The sequence below is a fragment of the Narcine bancroftii genome, chromosome 5 (assembly GCF_036971445.1).
Source record: "Narcine bancroftii isolate sNarBan1 chromosome 5, sNarBan1.hap1, whole genome shotgun sequence".
In the NCBI taxonomy this organism is placed as follows: domain Eukaryota; kingdom Metazoa; phylum Chordata; class Chondrichthyes; order Torpediniformes; family Narcinidae; genus Narcine; species Narcine bancroftii.
Window position 1 is genome coordinate 95,511,042 of NC_091473.1, and position 21,343 is coordinate 95,532,384.

Below are 21,343 nucleotides of genomic sequence, written 5' to 3' on the forward strand. Positions count from 1 at the left end.
ATTTGGAATGTAGCGCAATAACCAAGATGAACTGGTTAAAGTGAATGGGTGTTGTAAAGCAGAAGTCAAATGTAATGTTATAGTGGTTAATCTTATTAGATACATATAGACTGAACAGATTATGTATTTGGTAGTAATGTACTTAATTGTTATCTTGTCTGTTGATAAGGATTATTGAAAAAACTAACAACGTTGAAGGTGGATGACAACCAGCTAAACATTTTGCCCAATGCAATAGGAGGGTAAGTTGGAGCCTCTGTTGTGGTGCCCTCTGACAAAATATTCTGTGAATGCACTCTAGGCTGATGCATAAAAAAGGCCCTTAGATGAAATATGCAACCACTGAAATGGCTTAACACCAGTACTCCAGGTCTTTTCTGCAATATCAATGCTTAAGATTACTATTCATGGTGGCCTCTCTTCTTCAGATTTGATCCCCCAAATCCCATGGAAGTAAAGTTAACCTTGGACTTAAAATTTTAGTAGAGCAAATTCAGATATAGGGCATAGGGTTAGAGTTTCTTCTGAAATATGTTTTTGTTCTGAAACCTGTCCCAAACCAATACACAACATCACGGAATTTCAAGCAAGTCAGGGTGAAAGAGTTCACACAATTTCAAGGCAAGTTAGAACAAGGCAGCAAATGCAGACTGCTCATGCCTCCAGATCAAATTTATCACTTCAGAAATTTCTTGAGTCCTTCAAAATTATTTGAAGGTGTCAAGGGCACCTTGTCTTCTTTTTCAATATTTTTATTGGTTTTATCAAATAAATGTTACAGGTACATGACAATAAAATAAAGTATTAATAAATCTTATATAAGCAATACAAATAGTATTGAAATCTATGTTACATTAAAAAATAAAAAGAAAACCACTATACTAATTATCTAAACATCAATCCCCTCCCTTCGGAGGCTACTGGCTAAACACAAACTGTCCACTACTAATAAGAAGAAAAAAAGGAAAGTAAACTTTGGAATCAAAAAACAGAACCTGGTTAATCTTACAAATGTTGAAAGTAATTAAGACAAGAACCCCATAACGAAACAAAGTTAAGATTCATTTCAGTAGCAGAACATCTAATTTTTCTCAAAGCCAGACATGCCATCATATCGGACAACCGTGAGTGAGAGGGTCAGCGTACCTTTCCATCTCATTAAAATGGACCTTCTTGCGAAAAGGGAGGCAAGGACAACTACGTGGGATTATGAAGCAGTCAATAACAGACCTGTTGGCCCACTTATTCCAGAAAGAGCAAGAAAATGATTTGGAGTTAAAGTAATATTAAGAACTAAAGACAAGATACAAAATACCCCTTACCAAAAATTGGAAAGAGAAAGACATAACCAGAACATATCATACAGTGTACCACCTTCAGTTTTACACTTATCACATTTAGAAGAGAGATTAGAAGAGAATTTAGCCAATTGGACTTTGGAATAGCAGGCTCGGTGTTCTATCTTAAATTGTAATAACGAGTGTCTAGCACAAAGAGGGAAAAATCCACCAAAAAATATTCTCTTCTTTTGATTCTTGGAGCACCTTTAGATTTACGGCCTCCAAATTAACTGTTAGACATGCATTGAGAACCTGGTTCAATTTAGGACACATTTTGGGTACCATAGATTTTTATTAATTAGTCCTATTTTACTTAATTCCTTTTTTTTAACCTTCAGTTCAAGATATCTGTTATCACCAATGGTCAAATTTAGGTATCCAATCTTTTTTAGATATTTTTACTGACCAAAATCTTGCCTATTTTGAACAATTATTCACCAATTTTACAATATCTAGACAATTTATTTTGTTATTTCTTGATTAGGAGCTCTTTGAATTGTCTAATTTTGAAGCTCCCTGAAAACCTGGAACCTAATATGATAGGGATGATTTGTAATTTTCATCCTAATTATAAAGGGATGGTATCTGGCCTTTATGAATTACTTTGAAATTCTAGGGATAGGTCCCTGGACAGATTTAAAAATTATGGGGATAGGAGTTTCAACAGCTAATTCCTGAAACTACATGGAATTCTATTTTGAAGTGAGTGGATTTGACCTCAAGGGCACTTTGAAATAATTAAGATGGTTCTTTTTGGCACAAGGGCTCTCAGAGATTTAAAACCTTTTAAATATGTTTCTTAATTTATTTATAAATTCACTACTTTTCTCCAATTTAGAATTATTGGAATAATAAAATAGGATGAGTGTAAATGGATGCCTGATGGTAATTTGTAAAAGGGCCTGTTTCCACCCTGTATATTTTTGTATGACTAATAGATGGCTCCGTGTAGTTTTTCGAAATTATATTTGTGCAGTGAACTAGGATTCACTAGAAGTGTGTTGTGCAGATGGTTGGCTCCACCCACATCTGCTCACATATAACCCTGGTTTCCCGTCTAGGCCCAGAACCCTGGCAAAGACTGCTGTGAAACCTTACCCATAATTATAAGCTAATAAAAGCATTCGTTCTCCCTCCAGTTGTGAGAGCTTTTATTCATGCTACAATTTTATTAGCTTATTCCCAAAATGGTGGAAGCGCTACTCAAGCCAGGTACGCTGCTGATAGACCCTCTGTCCCCTGACACGCTGAGGAGTTCACGTACTGGCTATACTACTTCCAGGCCTACCTGAATGTGACCAGAGATGTCTTCCACACCAATGAACTCAGGAGGTCCGCATTCATTTCGAGGGTAGGAACGAAAGGGTATGCAGTCATCACGGACTGCACTACATATGACGCTGCCATCGAGGCATTGAAGGCTCGGTAGCTGAAGTCACAAAATGAGGCCCTAACGAGTCACTGACTCGCTCTACGTCGCCAGCAGCCAGGAGAGAACATCAATAACTACCTGCTGGATCTGTGGATGATTGCAAGAAGTGCAGGTATGAAGTGGCTACAGGCCACATTTGTGAGGAAGAACAGACCCGAGACACTCTAGACATGGGGGTCTGCTCAAGGTACATGAGGCAGCGACTGCTTGAGTCAGGTAAGAAGGACCTGGCTAGCCACATTGAACTGGCCAAGCTCAAGAACGATGACCTTGAAGTTAGCAAGCTCGCTCATCCTTCCAAGGACCGGCTGCTCCTGCTATCCCAACCCTAATGACTGCTGCTTCCTGTGTTAGGGAGCCTTCCTGTGCAAGGGAGCGCTCCCGTGCTAGGGAGTGCTTTTTCTGCAGCAAGTGCCAGCATCCCCGAGCTCGTTGCCTGGCTAAAGACAACGACGTGGCAAGAAAGGGCATTGGGTGAGAGTTTGCCATTCGAGAGGAAGCCCAGGGAAGTCCACAGCCTGCACCGCTTCCGGATACGATTCCAGCCCCAAGCCATCTGCCCCGGATTCACCTGAGCCCACATGCTGCGCAACACGATGATGGAGGCTGGCAGTGAGGAAACGGCACGAAAAGGCTCAGCGGCCATCTTGTCACAACCCAAGTTCAAACAGCACCATCATCATCAAAGGAGGGCAGCCATCTTGCCGCGCCATGAGATCGATGCCATCTTACCTATGTAGAGCAACGCTGGACAGTGGGGGCCACTTGAGTGAGGAGTATGGAGTCTCCGGGGTCCTAGCCTCGATGGTCCTAGACCAGGACAGACCTCACCAGCTCAGCAAATCTATAGTGACTGTGAAGGTAAACGGACATTCCACTAAATGCCTAATTGACACAGGCTCTACTGAAAGCTTCATAGACTTACGGACTGTGCAAGAATACAAACTAAAGATGTATCCTTCCAATTACTGCATATTCCTTGCATCCCATTCACATTCTATGCATATTCAACAACATTGTATAGTACATCTGTCATTTGAAGGGGGGGGACTTCTGTAAGATTTGCCTGTATGCACTAGATGACCTGTGTGCTCTGGTGTTGTTGGTGTGGTGTGCTGTTAGCCAGAATCAGACACACACAAGGTAAAGACTGTACAACAGGCTTTAATCCACAAAGACTTCCATAGAGCCAGGCTGGCTGTAGCTGCAGTAACTCTGAGTGAGACTTCGGGAGGCCGACACAGGCTTATATTCTGGAGGGTGATTGACACCCGACTGGGTGGGGCTTGATCCATTCAGGTCGACTGATTGACAGCCGGCCAGGTGTTGTCCTGTCCCCTTACACTCCTGCAGATACAGAGGTTTCCCCCTGCAGTAGGCCAGCAGTACACTCCTGCAGGTGCAGAGGTTGCCCCCCTGCAGTAGGCCAGTGATGTACCACCACATTCACCCCCTTCTTTAAAGTTGTCCTGGGGGGGCAGTAACAAAAAATCATACCCACTCTACAAAATACAATATTTACCGATTGAGATGATCCAGCAGCCACCAGAGTCTCTGTGACCGTCGTAGGACTGGCTCCTGGTCACTGGTCGGAGGGGAAGTTGGGGGGATGGCGGCAGGGGTCTGAGTGACTGGTGTGGTGCCGCGCGGAGGGATGGCCGAGGGGGCCAGGATCGATATGTGAGAGTCGTGTTGGTTGGGTGGGGGGGGCAGGTTCATCCACCATGGCTGAAGCAGGCCCCTGGTGGTCAAGGAGGTCCTAGGTGCCCCATAGCTGCCTGGTGACGGGGATCTATGCTCGGTCGGTGTCGTCCTGGGCTGAAGGATACTGTGGAGTGGTGGGTGCTCCTGCTGGTACCAGGTCCCTGGTTGAGATGGTGTCCACCCTGCCACTGCCGAACCTAACATAGGCGTAGTTGTGGTTCACGTATAGGAGGATAACCTGCTCAACCAGCGGTTCGGCCTTGTGTGCCCGTATGTGCTTACGCAGGAGCACCGGTCCCACGGACGCGAGTCATGCTAGGAGGGACATTCCAGTCGCCGACTTCCTGGGGAATGAGAACAGACGTTCATGAGAAGTGACCGATGGCATGGAGCGCCTCAGGCAGGGCATCCTACCAGTACTCAACAGCCCACCCTTTTGACTTGAGAGCCAGGAGGACTGCCAGACCACCCTGTTTTTGCATTCCACTTGCCCATTGCCTCTCATGTTATAACTCATCATGCAGCTAGTCGCAATTCCCTCACCGTCAAATACTGGCACAGCTCGTCACTCATGAAACTGGACCTCCGGTCACTGTGGATGAAACCAGGGTAGCCAAACATGGTGAAGATCTGCTCCAGGGCCCTGATGACAGTGGCCGTGGAGGTGTATGGGCAAGCGATAGCGAGAGGGAAGCATGAGTACTCATCCACTATCATGAGGAAGTAGACTTTTTGGTTCGGGGAAGGCAGGGACCCTTTGAAATCCATGCTGAGACGCTCGAAGGGCTGAGTGCCCTTTATGATATGGGCCTGGGGTGGGCGGAAGAAACGAGGTTTACACTCCACGCAGACCTGGCAGGCCTCGGTTATGTCCCTGACGTCCCTGATAGTATACGGCAGGTTCTGGGACTTAATGAAGTGGTACAACCTGGTGACACCTGGATGGCAGAGGGACTCATGCAGTGCCTGCAACCTGTCGTCGAGCATAGACGTGCAGGTCTGAGAGAGGGCATCGGGGGAGTCGTTAAACTTTTCGGGGCTGTAGGTTGCCAGCTCGACTCTCCAGCGCAGGATCATGTTGTTCTTGATCCTGCTCTTGTGGGTAGTGTTAAACATGAATGCCATGGCCCGCTGGTCTGTGAGGAGCGTGTATCTCCTGCCGACCAGGTAGTGGCACCAGTGGCGGACCTTTTCCACAATCACTTGGGCTTCCTTTTCAATGGCAGAGTGCCCTAGCTCAGAGCTGTGGAGGGTCCTGGAGAAGAAGGCGACAGGGCGCCCCCCTTGGTTGAGGATAGCAGCAAGGGCCAACTCAGAGGCATCGCTCTCCACCTGGAATGGGGAGTCCTCATCCACAGCCTGCATTGTGGCGTCAGCGATGTCTTGCCTGATGCGGGTGAAGGCTGCCTGTGCCTCAGGTGGGAGGGGAAAAGTTGTGGCTTGGGCCAGTGGGCGGACCTTGTCCAAGAAGCGAGGGACCCACTGCGAGTAATAAGAGAACAGGCCTAGGCACCTGTGGAGGGCCTTTAGCGTGGAGGGGAGGGGTAACTCCATTAATGGGCGCATCTTTTCCTGATCTGGGCCGACGTCTCCATGGACCATGATGTACCCCAGGATGGTGAGACGGGTGGTGCTGAATACACACTTCTCCTTGTGTTAATTGAGATTCAGCTCTGCGGCCGTCTGGAGGAATTTTTCCAGGTTAGCTTCATGGTTGCCCTTTTACAAATCTCATCATTCTCAACGTCGTTGGGGGCCCTCCGTGTCGGCCTCTGCCTGGCCCAAGATCGCGACGGCACACGGGGGCCCGCAGCTTGGCTGGCCTCCTTCCCCAGCCATGTTTGTCGCACTGGGGAAAGTGACGTTGTTGCGGCCGGCAGAAGTGACATCATTACATCAACCAGAAGTGACATCCTGCCGTGAGCCGGATGTGACATCACTGTAGTTTTTGGTGAGCGGCGCTGGAAAGGGCGGGGGCTGGTCCAGGTGCACGGGGCATATGCTGCGATCTTCGCTGGCTGGGCCAGATGCTGCACTGTCAGGGTCAGGGAAGGCGGAAGTCGTAGTGGGGACAATGGCACCGCCCGGCATGCACACGTGGAGGGGTCCGTGGGGAGGTCATAGAGGGCCACTGATCTGCCGACTGGTTTTGAGAGGCACACTTTAGCAAAGTGGCCATTCTTGCTGCATCAGGAACAGTACTGGTTCCTAGCCAGGCAGTTTTGACACGATCATCGGTCTGACCCACACCAGGACCCACAGTGCCACTGGGCACCTGCCGCAGCAATGCTCTCCCCAGCTCGGTCTGGGGCTGCAGTGTGAGGGAGCCATGAGGGAGCCTGGAATCAAAGGCTTCGATATGCAGGGCTGCCGCTTCCAGGGTTCAGACTACTTCCACTGACTTGGTCAGGGCATAGATACTACCTTCCAGCAGCTTCTGCTGGATGACCCTCGAGCATAGCCCTTGGACGAAGACGTCCCGGATCAGCCTCTCAACTTCCTCTGCACCTACCCCGGGTTCAGCCAGACACAGTCGGGCCAAGTCTCACAGGTGTTCCAGGTAAAACTCAGCCATCTCCCCGGGTTGCTGCGCTCAAGTATTGAGGAGGTACCTTGCAAAGACCGCATTCATGGGGGGCTTGTACAAGTACTCAAGAGTCCATTGCATCCTTGTACGTGGAGCAGCCTTTGGTTGCCTGGAAGGTGTGGGGACCCAGCTTTGACCAGAGTAGGACCAGCCTCTTCCGATCTGAGTCTAGAATGCTGCCTGCGTCCGCCTCGATGATTGCTTTGACCGTGTGCTGCCAGATCTCGAAGCGTGTCTGGGCTTCTGGGTGGCGTGGGTCGACTTCGTGGTTCCCTGCACTCAAGAGTTTTTCCATGGCAGCCGTGGGAAAAAAAGTCCTTTTGTAGATTAAATTGTAGTGTGCTGATAGCCAGAATCAGATACACACAGTAGCTCTGCTGTAACTCTGAGTGAGATTTCGGGAGGCTGGCGCAGGCTTATAATCCCAGAAGGTGATTACCACCTGACTGGGTGGGGCTTGATCCATTCAGGTCGACTGATTGAAAGCCAGCCAGGTGTTGTTCTGTCCTCTTACACTCCTGCAGGTACAGAGGTTGCCCCCTGCAGTAGGCTGGTGGTGTACCACCACAGTTGGGTCTCGACTTCCTGTGTCACTTTAAAAGCATGACCTTGGAGTATTCTGGTCCTCTCCCCCCTGTAACGGTTCAGAACGGAGGGCCCCTAAAATCAGAATCCACATGCAGCCTCTCCACACTGAATATCCAACCCCCCCCCTCACCTCTCTTCCCAAATCTGTCCTTAGACTGCAAACCTATTGTTACCAAGAGCAGGAGGTACAGCACAGCAGATCGAGATTTCATAAAGTCTGAGACACAATGTCTGCTTGTTGAAGATATCATCGAACCTAGCACCAGACCATGGAGAGCGCAAGTGGTAATGGTAAATGGGGAAAACAAGTCCAGGCTAGTAATTGACTATAGCCAAACTATTAATTGGTGCCCACTCTGAGACACATACATCCTCCTTTGAATTTCAGACATGGTGAATGATGGTGCACAATATCGGGGTCTATTCGATCATCGACCTGAAAGCTACTTATCACCATCTGCCTATCCATTCCGAGGACCATCCATATACAGCATTTGAGGCTAACAGTCATCTATCAATTTCGGAGGGTCCCTTTCAGTATCACTAATGGAGGTTTCTATCTTACAGAGGCAGATGGACAGAATAATGGATGAGTATGGGTTGAAGGCTACCATCCCCTACCTCAATAATGTCACCATCTGTAGCCACACCTTGGAAGACCATGACGCCAACCTCCAGAGTTTTCTCCATGCGGCGAAAGCCCTGAACCTCACTTATAACTTGAGCAAGTGTGTGTTCAGGACTAAACATCTGGCTATCCTTGGCTACGTGGTGGAGAATGGTTTCATTGGCCTCGATCCAGATAGGATGCGCCCCCTGTTAGAGCTCCCCGTTCCCAGGACCACAAAGGATTTGAGGAGATGCCTGGGTTTCTTCTGATATTATGCCCCAGTCAATACGCTGATAAGGTTCACGCTCTCTTAAAGCCACTAATTTCCCCCTTTCAGCTGAAGCCCAAACAGCTTTTAACTACAGACAAAATAGCTTGGCGAAAGCCACCATGCATGCGGTGGACAAGAAAAACAATGCTTCAGACAAAGCCCTGGCCACTACCCTCAACCAGACAGGCAGACCGGTTGCATTTTTTTCCTGGACATTACAAGGCCATAAGCTCCGGAACCCATTTGTGGAAAAGGAGGCTCAAAACATTGTAGAAGCTGTGAAGCACTGGAGACACTACCTGGCACCTCACTGACCAGCTCTTGGTCGCATTCATATTTAATAATGTTAAGGGGGAAAATCAAAAATGACAAGATTGCTAGGTGGAGGATCGAGCTCTCCACCTACAATTATGACATTGCCTATTGGCCAGGAGCTCCTAATTAATGTCCCTCCAGATGCCTTACCCAGAGGAAGCTGTGCCTCTGCACACACGGCCAACTACGGTCTCTACATAATGAGCTCTGCCATCCATAATGAGCTCTGCATGGCTCATTTTGTCAAGGAGCACAATCTGCCCTACTCCATGGAAGACATCAGGGAAATGTCCAGGACTTGCCAGGTTTGCATGGAGTGCAAGGCGCACTTCTACCGCTCCGCAAAGGCGCACCTGATCAAGTCATCCAGGCCCTTCAAACCGCTCAGTGTTGATTTTAAGGGACCTCTCTCCTCTATGACCGGGTACATTTTCTTCCTCTATATCATTGATGAGTACTCCCAGTTCCTGTTCACCATTCCATGTTGAGACACGTCCACTTCATCAGTCATAAAGGCCCTAGACTCCATTTTCACCATGTTCAGGTATCCCAGCTATATTCATAGCAACCAGGGATCATCTTTTATGAGTGACGAGCTACATCAGTACCTGCTGGTGAGGGGCATCGCATCCAGCAGAACTACTAGCTACAACCCCCTGGGTACGGGTAGGTTGAAAAGGAGAACGCCACTGTCTGGAAGGCTGTCATACAAGCCCTGAAGTCAAAAGGCCTTCCAGACTCACACTGGCAGGAAGTCCTCTCTATGACACTCCATTCCATCCAGTCGCTACTATGTATCGTGACCAACACTCCTCCTCATGAGCTCCTATTCAATTTTGAAAGAAGGTCGGCATCGGGAACTACGCTCCCAAACTGGCTCACCACTCCTGGTCCAGTCCTACTCAGGAAGCACATGAGGAGAAGCAAGACCGACACCCTGGTGGAAAGGGTAAAACTGGTCCATGTCAATCCCACATACGCCTATGAGGAGTACCTGGATGGCAGGGAGGATACCATCACCATAAGGAACCTGGCACCTGCCAGAACAGAGGGTCCTAAAATGCCCTGCGAGCCACAGAGCTCATTCTTGCCACCCTCAGTCAGGGCCTCGGGGAATCCAGTTCAGGAGGAAAGTGCATTTCCCTCCATCGTTGAACCGGAAACCCAGCCCGCAGCTTCTCCCTCAAAAGGGGACCAGGAGACCCATGGTCTCCCAATTCTAAGGCATTCCACTGGGATCTCCAGATCCCCAGACTGCTTAAATCTGTAAATTTTTTCTGAACCCATGTTCTCTGTCTTCATTCACAAACCCTAAATTCTACAGGAAGGGGTGAATGCAGTGAACTGGGATTCACTGGTAGTGTGTTGTGCTGATGGCTGGCTCCACCCCCATATGCTCCACCCCCATATGGGAAACCCTGGTTTCCCACCTAAACCTAGAACCCTTCGAAAGACTACTGTGAGACCCCACCCATAGTTATAAGATAATAAAAGCGTTGTTCTTCCTCCAATTGTGAGGGCTTTTATTCATGCTACAATTTGGTTATTTAAAATCTCACTGAAAATTTGACACTAGAATCTTTTTTTTGTGTTAAACCTATTTTCAATTGTTGCTCTGTTAAAAGCTGCTCTGTTAAAAATGAGTGGACTTTCCCTGATCTATTTAAAAGCACTAGCTGAGAGCACTTATCCATGACAAGGTTTATATGTGACAATATATAAATGACAGTAAGCAGAAATTTGAAAGATTTCAATTTGTATCAAGATTAGCAAATTTGCATCAAGATTAGCAAATTTGCCTAGAATGTAAACCATACTTTAATCGTATGGTTTAACTATTTAAAGGGAGACGCATTGGATTTCAAAAGTAGCTTAACTATGTTTTCTACTTTTTACTAGTCTTTCTGTCTTGGAGGAGTTTGACTGCAGTTGTAATGAGCTCGAGTCACTTCCACACACTATTGGATACTTGCACAGCCTCCGAACTTTTGCAGCTGATGAAAACTTCCTCGTAGAGTTGCCCAGAGAGGTGAGATGGCCTTCGAATAACTATGATTTCAATTAATCATAATTAAATACAATTTGAATTGGACATAAATTTTGAACTATTTCCTGAAGGTTTGAAGTCACTTTTTATCAATCAAAAATATTAAAATCACAAACTATTTTTGTTATTGCAGCCTTGGTGAAAAGTGTGTTTTAAATCAGGCAAAGATTTTCTGCTTTAACTTTCCAGTTACTAATTAGGAGGTAATGTAGCATTGGTGCTACGCAGGCGTGAAGAAGAACAACAACATGCACACCAAAGCCCTGAAGTCAAGACTGGTTTATTGCTCTGGCCGTCACGTTTATATGGGCCCTGGGCGCTGACATCAGGGCCCCACATTATCGGAGCACCGGCCTGGGATTGCTCAGTGTTCCTGCCACAGTTCACTGTCTTCCAGCTGTGCAGGAGGTCACCTGGGATGACAGCCAGTGTCACTCCCCCAGCTCCGCGCGGTCGTTGCATTCATCGGCCATCTTGTGGGCCGGTCCTTGTCTTCGTGTGCGGGCTGCAACAGTAACATTAAAAAATGCATCATAACCTATAATTTTCCATCTATAATTCCTGAAATATTTACCAGTACTTTGATAACTTGATGCCCTATTACTCTTGTTGACAACAATTTCCAACTTATCCTAAGGTAAATCATTCTTTTCCTTTGGATCACTATCCTGCCCCTCCCCCACCCAAGTCTTCCCCTCTTTCTGCAGTCCATAAGCTCTCAAAGGCCCCTGCTTGATATCACCTTATACCGTGATCTACCTGATCTGCCATTCTTTTGAATGATGTACGCTCTTTGCCTTAACTCTTTTTTCATCCAGTTCTCCATTAAAAGTATGAACTAAATATAATCCATTGGCCTATCTTGGCTTTTTGGCAACTTATTTCCATCTAACACAACCAGGCCTAAGATATTTCAGTAAATTAGTATTTTCTGTCTTTGAGCAACAACAGCAGGCTAAAAGCTCAGTCATTCAAATTCATTCAAAAATCCTTAGTAGTTTAAACTATGAAGTTAAAAAATACTGTTCAGGAGAAATCATGAAAATTCAGAATGAATATTGAAGTTTACCAAATGCAATATCATACCACAGTAAAACTCCTGTTATCTGGAATTCAAGCAACCAGCAAAAAAAAATGAGGAAAATAAACAGATTAAAAATATGAAGTTTAAAACTGGTGTGCCTCACCGCTAGTTTGCCCATCACACAACACGTAATCTCAAGCAACCGTAAAATTCACTATCCGGCATCTACCCATTCCCATGAGTGCCAGATACCAGGGGTTTTACATTAATTGTCAAGCAGCACCACATAGGTGCTGTGTATTATACCAAGGCATCGGCAAATTGGCACAGGATAAATAAAAGATCAGAGAGGTAAAGCATGGCTCAAAGAGTGGTGTGAGAAAATGTTTCGAATCAGTTCCAGTGTTGGGGAAAGAGGGAGATGTTTTGCTGGATTGGGCTTTGTTCATTGTCCTAGCAAACTGAATAATCTGGGCTGCAAGTAAGGGCTTGAATCAGTTGTTCCCCCAACCCCAACTATTTGTTTTAAGTGTGAGGAAGTACACAGAGCGTAAAACATTACAGCACCGTACAAGCCCTTTGGCCCATGATGAGGGGAAATTGAGTGTTAAAGATGGGAAGTCATGTTACAGCTATATAAAAGTTTGGTTAGGCCACACTTAGAATATCCTGTGCATTTCTGGTCACTGCATTACAGGAAGAAAGGAAGTTGAGGCTTTGAAGAGGGTGCAGAAGAGGATTACCAGGATGGTGCTTCAACTGGAATGCATTAGTCGGAAGACGAGATTGGAAAAACTTGAATTGTTTTCTCTGGATTGTCGGAGGCTGAGACGTGATCTAATGGAAGTTTATAAAATGATGAGAGGCATAGATAGAGTCTTTTTTTTCCAGGGTGGAAATGTCAAAGACTAGTGGGCATTGCTTTAAGGTGAGTAGGGAAAAGTTTAAAAATATTTACAAGTATTTTTTCACACAGATCCTGGTAGGTGCCTGGAACATTCTGCCAGGGTATGTGGTGGAAGCAAATATAATAGTTTATGAATAATTCAGACAGGCACGTGAACAAGCAGAGAATGAAGGGATATTGACTGTGCAGGTAGATGGCATTAGCGTCAATTGATATTATGGTTGGCACAGATATCATCGGCCAAAGAACCTGTTCCCATGGTGTACTGTTCTATTAACATTTATTGCAAAGCAATTCCCTTAACATTCATGCAGTAAATTTGATATAAATTCCAAATTTATATGAGAAAAACTAATTTAGTAGCAAAGCACAAGAATCCACTTTATGGATGATTGTCATAAGAAAACAATTATGAGTGTTTAATATCTGAAAGTGCCGTTCAGACAATATGGAATCCATAAATGAGGTGTAACTCTCCATGTTTTTTTTCTGCCATGTGGTACCTTATGTAATTTGCCCTGCAGTGTCCTCAAACAACACTGCAAGTATTTTCTGAACATGTCTGCAGATTCTTTTTAATACTTGCAATAATATTCATATTATTAGTGTGCAAAGTGACAGCATTCTTCATTGGCTTTTAATGTGGAAATTCAGTCACAAATAATGGCTTCTTCAAGTCTATCTCTAAAATTCTGCAAATTTGAAGCATTCCAGGGGTGTATGTAAATAGGGTGTAAATTGAGCGGCCCAGACTTGAAGGATCAAATTGGCCTGTTACAGTGATGTATGTCTAATTTTTAAAAAAATGATATAGATCTGTGAAATTCCCAAGCAATCGACTCTAGATTTCAAAATAACTACAATGTGTTGCTAAATTATGGTCAGGAAGTTCATCACATAAAAACAATAAAATAAGCTTCTAATAACCAATGTCACAATAAAATGGAGGTGAAATATATTCTGGTAAATTACTGCTCCATCAGTTGGTTCTCACTCATTTAGAAAATGGTGGAAGTGTCATTTGCTATATAATTTGGTGGCACTGACCTGATCACTCATGCTTAATTTAGGCAGAGCACCAAGGCTGCTTAGTTTCAGACATTATACAGTAAACCCCCTGGTATCCTGCACCTTTGGGAGATTGATAGATTCTGAATAAGTGAATTTTCCAGTTGCATGATTAGTGAACTTACCATTAGAGGAACCAAATTGGGGTCCTTATAATTGCAACGATCAGTTCGTTATGTGTTTTCTCTGGTAATGAAGCTGTTATTGTCAGCAGTCATCAAGACAGCATGGGCTGATAATTGGTTAAGTTTCATTTGTTTGGGGGAGGGCTGAAGGTAATGCAGGCTCTGGTGACAGAATCTTATCTGGATAGGCCACACAGATACTCTGGTTGCAAGAGCAGATCAGAGATTGAGAATTTTGCATTGAATATCTCATTTCCTTGCACATAAAATCCTTACCACCATCTGCACATTGGAGTACTGTTGAATAATGTGCATTTTCCAGCATGGTGTACTTCCAATTGCACTCATTATCCTGAACACAGCAACCTAAAACATTCAGACCTCTACATCCTATATACTGTGTCTACGCCCCTTAAGCCAGTGACATCTGATAGAATAAGAGGAATAGATGCACAGTAATACGTTACTGGCAAATGTTTCTATCCAAGTGGCATACCATCCTAACTTGGAAATATGTCATCATTCTTCTATATCTGCTGGATCAAAATTCTGGCAATTTTTGTCCATTTAACTGTAGAAGCAACGTGCACTTGATAGTAAGTTTTAGAATTTTGATTGCCATAATGCCCAAATATTGTGCAATATTAAGGATTTATGCTTACTCTTTTAACCATATAATCATTTACGGAGCAGAAACAGGCCATGTTAGCCTTTTGAGTCCGCACATGATATTCATTTATATTCTTGCAAATGAAATAAAAATTATGTAAAAAGGTAAGAATTTAATATGCATTACCTAATAATGTATATTAACTGGATGATCATGAAAAAGAAACTTCAAAGGTATGCAAAGTAATTAATTGGTTTTTTAAGGGCTGCACGTGGACTTTTAGTAATATAAGGGTAACAATTCCTCTGTGTTATTGATTGAGATTTTGTCTCAGACATGAGTTCCTAAATGTCAAAAATCATGGTTAGATGATTTTCATAGATTATCATAGCATCACTTATTTTAAAAAGCCTGATTTTAATAATCATGTTATGTGGGGATGTAAATATGAATTATGATCACAAGTTTCCAGCAATAATTGTGATGCACTTTGATTTTAAGCAATTAATCTTTTTTTTAAAAAAAAAACCTTGTATGAAATCACTTCTCAGGTTGGATTCCATGCAAATGTTTACAGATATCTTTTTAATACAGATCGGGAGTTGTAAAAATGTGACTGTTATGTCTTTGCGGACAAATAAACTGGAGCGGTTGCCTGAAGAGATTGGACAGATGCAAAAACTGAAAGTCTTAAATTTAAGTGATAACAGGTAATACAAATACTTGCATATTAGAATTCTGTGGTGTAGTGTTACTAATAAGGGTACACATGTACAACAATTTTAAAAATGTGTCGCTGGGACATAAATATCATGTTCATTCTCATTGTATTCTCATTTCATTATTTTAAACATTATTGGCAAAATTATGGATTCCGGTTTTATTCACAGCCTTTTTATTTTTCTCAAGTTAAAGGTTCTGGTTATGGAGCAGAACCTGTTGCAATATACATTTAAAATTAAATAATTAATATGAATATTTATAATTATTTTGTGTACTAATTGTCTCTTTTAACTTAACTATATGACTTTACTACAATAGCTTTTCCTCACAAATACTTGTCCAGTTGGAGCAGGGAAGAATTATGATGCATACGTACATTGGAGAATGTGTATGACAGTAAACACATCATCATCAAATACAGGCATTTGATGTAGGTTCCTGTGAACAAAATCCACATCCTCACTTTTTTAAACTGAAGTTTTCATTATCAATTGCTTTGTAATGGAACAACTGACAGAAACTGCCCATTGAAATGATATAGAGAAATATGAGAGAGGTTAATTAAGTGTTAAGTTTAATTTTATTTGTTGCATTATTCCTCATACCAGGAGATGAGTTCTTCTATGAGTAGTCTAACAGGTTAACGCTAATATCCATAAAGTCATTTCAAGAGGAAGAACAAGAACACAATTACAGAGTATGGAGTTACAATGAAAAATAGATCAATTTGTGCCAAGTAAGGGCAGCAATATGGCCTTGTCATGAAGTTCATTCAGGAGCTTGATGACTGTGGGGTAGAAACTGTCTCTCAGTTCTTGGTGCGTGCTTTCACACTCTTAAAACTTCTCCCTGATGGAAGGAGGGAGGAGAAGGAGAAGTTAATAAGCAAACAAGGAACTTGACTGGGAACTATGGCACCAACATTCAGTCTCAAAGAAGACAAAGGATGGGCTAAATACCATTCTCAAAATTGACAAAGTGCTGAGTAAGTGCAAACTGAATCATCACATTGAGGGTAAAAAAAAAATGAAGGATTATCAAGATTATCTTATTCTCAGAGGTGGCATTGTTTCAAATCAAGAATGGTGAAAACAACACCCTAGGAACCTTCATTCTATTATGTTGAAGTTGTGGCACCCTAGAATTGCGGAGATCGGGCCAGCACATTGCGCGGCAGCAGACACAGACAGAGATCGTTAAAGCGACTCCTAAGACAATGAACAGGTGAGGGTAGAAGCATTGGTCAAGCTGCCCAGCTAACTCAGCAGAAACAGGCTGGGGAAGAAGGGCCTTCATATGCATGGATGTTCCCTCCTGCTACTGTTATTCATATGGATGACTCAGTGAATCAGCAAAAACAGCAGGAACTTGAACAGTATAAAAGCAGCCTTTCCAGCCCGAATAAAGGAGTGAGCTTAATCGGCCACACTTTGTGTGTCTATTTCTTTGTAGCGGTCGGCTACAATTGGTGACCTGGACGGTTTAGAAAGAATCTAAATCTAGCGATGGAGAATGAAGCAGCAGTCAGTGCAGTCGTCCTGAAGCTCCCGACCTTCTGGACTGTTTAACCCGGCGTGTGGTTCGACCAGGCGGAGGCTCAGTTCCAGATTGGAAGGCACTTACACTGCCTTCAAAGAGCTATTAACCGAGACGTTCGGACTCTCGCGGCAAGAGCGAGGAGCACGTTTGCTCCACCTGGATGGGCTTGGAGACAGATCCCCATTGGTACTCATGAGCAGCCCAGCATCATGTTTGAGCAGGCATTCCTGGAACAGATGCCTGAAGACATCCAACTGCTCCTGGATGACGCGGTTTTCACTGACCCCCAGAAAGTCACAGCACGGGCAGAGATTCTGTGGAAACAGAAACAGAAGTGCTCAGCTACCGTGGGGCTCGTAAAGAAGTCCCGCTATCAGACCAGACTAGTCCCAAGCAAGGAACAGCAGACGAGAGGCAGGAGCGAGTCCAGCAACAGATGGTGCTTCTACCATCCAGGTCACCGAGGCCCACTGATGCCAGTCCCCCCCTGCGAGTTCCAGGGAAATTACAAGGCCACTGATGGCCATGATGGCTGGCCACCAAGAGAGCCTCCTGTACATCTGGGACTGCCTGTCCCTCAGACGTTTCCTGGTGGATACAGGAGCAGAGGTCAGCGTGATACTCCTGACAGGGTTGGAAACTAGGCACAGGCTAGCGGGACCCACGTTGGAGGGCTGCCAACAACAGCAGTACACGGACCTATGGCACTTGTAGGACAGAGCTGTAGTTCAGGTGCAGTCGCTTCTCATGGAAGTTCACGCTGGCCGCAGTGGAACAACCACTCCACGGAGTGGATTTCCTGTGAGCCCACAGCCTCCTAGTGGACCTTAAGGGTAAGCGACTCATCCACACTGAGACCTACCAGACCATTGCACTGAGGGGTGCTAGGTTTCCGGCAATGCACCTGGATTCTGTCCACAGTTCGGAGGAGGATTCCTGGCAATCCTTTCCCCTCAGTTCATAGCGGAGATGCCTCGGCACGGCATCAGATATCACATCCTGACCAAGGGCCCTCCTCTCCACACAAGGGTGAGATGACTTCCCCCGGAGAAGCTCCAACTGGCCAAGGAGGAGTTCTGCAAGCTTGAAGAGTTGGGTGTTGTTCGACGATCAGACAGCCCATGGGCTTCGCCCCTGCACATGGTGCCTACATGACACAGACATTCCAGCAACTGATGGATGCAGTGTGCCGAGACCTGGGCGGCACTTTCGTCTACTTTGACGATATCGTTGTGGCAAGTAGAACCCGACAGAAACACTTTCAGCACCTCCGAAATCTCAGTAGTTGTCTTCAGGAGTTCAGCCTCACCATCAACCTGGCCAAATGCCAGTTTGGCCTGAACACCATCGACATTCTGGGCCACAGGATTACAAAGGATGGGACCACATCACTGCCCAGCAAGGTAGAGGCCATCCGCAGCTTCCCGAAGCCAAGTACATCCAAAGGTCTGCAGGAGTTTGTGAGGATGATAAACTTTTATCACAGGTTTATCCCAGCAGTGTCTGAGTGATGTGGCCTCTGTTCATCCTAATGGCCGGCAAGGAGAAGGACCTGACCTGGGACAACAAATCCACACGTGCATTTGTGGAAACCAAAAAGCCCTGGCCAAAGCTGCACTCCTGACCCACCCCAGCCCAGATGCACCCACAGCCCTCACAGTCAATGCTTCAGGAACAGTGATTGGTGGAGTCCTGAAGCAGCAGATAGAAGGAAGTTGGTACCCACTAGCTTTCTTTAGCAAACATCTGCGACCCCCTGAACTAAAGTACAGTGTTTTGGATAGAGAGCTGCTGGCACTGTACTTAGCCATCTGACACTTCCGGTACTTTCTTGAGGAAAGGGCTTTCACAGACCACAAACCACTGACTTTCACCCTGGCTAAAATCTCCAATCCCTGGTCAGCCCGCCAACAGAGACACTTGTTTTACATCTCGGAGTACACCACCGACGTCAAGCACATCTTGGGAAAAGACAACGTGGTCGCAGTCACCTTGTCAAGACACAGCATTCACTCCCTGGTCAATGGTCTGGACTTCACAGCACTGGCAGAGGAACAGCAGCAGGACGACGAGATCCCGCAGTACAGGACGTTCCAGTCTGGACAGGTACTACCACCCTCCTGTGCGACGTGGCCACCGGGCAGATTCGACCTATTGTCCCAACGGCATGGAGGCAACGTATTCTTTACTCCATCCACGGGCTGGCACACCCATCCATCAGGACTACGGTCTGGCTAGTGACCAGCAAGTACGTGTAGCATTGATTGCAGAAACAAGTCCAGGGGTGGGCCAAGGCGTTTACACAGTGCCAAACAGCTAAAGTCCAGCGACGCACCAAGGTCCCCCCAAAGCCTTTCGAGCCAACGGAATGCAGGTTTGACCACATTCACGTGGACTTAGTGGGACCCTTGCCAGTCTCTCAAGGTTTCCGCTACCTGTTCACAATGATTGACTGCTTCACCCGGTGGCCAGAAGCAATCCCCCGGCCGACACATCCACCAGGTCCTGTGCTAAAGCACTTCTCTCATCCTGGATTGCAAGATTCAGACTGCCACAGCACATCACTTCTGACTGAGGTGCACAGTTCACCTCCAGTTTGTGGGCTGACATTGCCAACTTGTGGGGCGCTCAGCTACACCATACCACGGCATACCACCTACAACCCAACGGCATGGTGGAGCGTTTCCACAGGCACCTCAAGACCGCCCTCATGACCAGACTCAAGGGCCCCAACTGTGTGGATGAGCTACCATGGGCACTATTAGGCATCCGAACAGCGCCGAAAGAAGACTTCCATGCATCCTCCACTGAACTCGTCTATGGAGCCCCACTCATGGTTCCCAGGGATTTCCTTCCACAGGCCAGAAGACAGCAGGAGGAGACAACCACCTTCCTGGACAGGCTGATTGAAAAGGTCGGTAACCTGGCTCCAATCCCACCCTCCAGATACGGACAAGCCAAGTCCAACACCCCCAAAGAATTTAAGGACTGTGTGTACGTGTTTGTACGCAGAGGACCCCACTGTTCACCACTGCAGAAGCCATTCAAAGGTCCCTTTCAAGTCATCGGAACAACAGAGCCATCTTCAAGCTGGTCATTGGTGGTAAACCAAAGGTCTTCACTACAGATAGACTCAAGCCTGCCCATGCAGCCACAGCAGAACCTGTGGAGATACCAACACCTCGACAGAGAGGCAGACCACAAAAGACTTTAGGGACGATACCTATGAACACTAGAGACTGTAACACCGATTCTGGGGCGGGGGGGGTGGGTGGAGGGAGCCATGTGGCGGCCCGCAATTGTGAAGTTCGGACCGGCACATCACACGGCAACAGACGTGGACAGAGATTGCTAAAGTGAGTCCTAGGACAATGAACCAGCGGGAGTAGAAGCTGAGGCAGCATCAGACCAACAGCCCTAAAATGGCATTGGTCAAGCATCCCAGCTAACTCAGCAGAAACAGGATAGGGAAGAAGGGCCTTCATATGCAAGTACATTCCTGCCCGCTATTGTTATTCACATGGCTGACTCAGTCAATCAGCAAAAACAGCGGGAACTTAAACAGTAGAAAAGCAACCTTTTCAGCCCAAATAAAGGAGTGAGCTTAACCTGCCACACTGTGTGTGTGTGTTTCTTTGAAGTGGTCGGCTACAAAGTAATGAATTAGACTGAATTGTATTGGTAGTAATGATCACCACTAAAAAAAACAGGCACTTATCTGAACATCTTAGTTACTTTCCTTCTACTTTTGAATCTATAGGGCAGAAATTTTGGAATAGGTGGGTTCTAAATTGGAGAAAGGCCAATTTATGAGAAAGGATCTAGAAGGGTGGATTGGGATAAGTTGTTTTCTAGCAAGGATGTGTTCAGTAAGTGGATGGCCTTCAAAGAGTAGAGTTTGTATGTTCCTGTCAGGATTAAAGGCAAAATTAACAGTCAGAGGGAAAGTTGGTTTTCAAAGGATATTGGCGATCTGGTTAAGAAGAAGAGAGAGGTGTATAGCAGGTATAGGGAACAAGAAGCAAAAAAATGGTGTTAGAAGAGTATAAATCCCCCAGGCCTGATATGATATTCCCTCGATCTTGAGGGATACTAGTGTAGAAATTGCAGGGGCCCTGGCAGAAATATTTAAAGCTGGAGGATTGTAGGGTAGATGTTTAAAAAAGGCACCAAAAGTAAACAAGGAAATGACAGGCCAGTGAACCCGACATCAGTAGTAGGTAAATTATTAGAGGGTATTCTGAGAGATTAAATATACAAGAATTTGGACAGTCAAGGGCTGATTAAGGATAGTCAGCATGGCTTTGTACATGGTAGGTTACCAAGAAAGTAGATGAAGGAAAGGCTGTGGATATTTTCTACATGGACTTCAGTAAGGCCTTGACAAGGTCCCACATGGGAGGCTAGTTCAGAAAGTTCAGACACTAGGTATCCATGGAGAGGTTGTAAACTG

At 45.6% G+C, this 21,343-nt stretch overlaps 1 protein-coding gene across 1 annotated transcript in view; it reads left to right on the forward strand.

The window, feature by feature from the left end:
- The window catches only part of lrrc7 (leucine rich repeat containing 7), a 501,081-nt gene that overhangs the window by 356,704 nt on the left and 123,034 nt on the right, over window positions 1-21,343 (forward strand). The window contains exons 14-16 of the mRNA XM_069938447.1: window positions 170-242; window positions 10,747-10,876; window positions 15,223-15,338. Coding sequence (XP_069794548.1) covers window positions 170-242; window positions 10,747-10,876; window positions 15,223-15,338 — 319 coding nt within the window. The remainder of the gene's footprint in view (window positions 1-169; window positions 243-10,746; window positions 10,877-15,222; window positions 15,339-21,343) is intronic.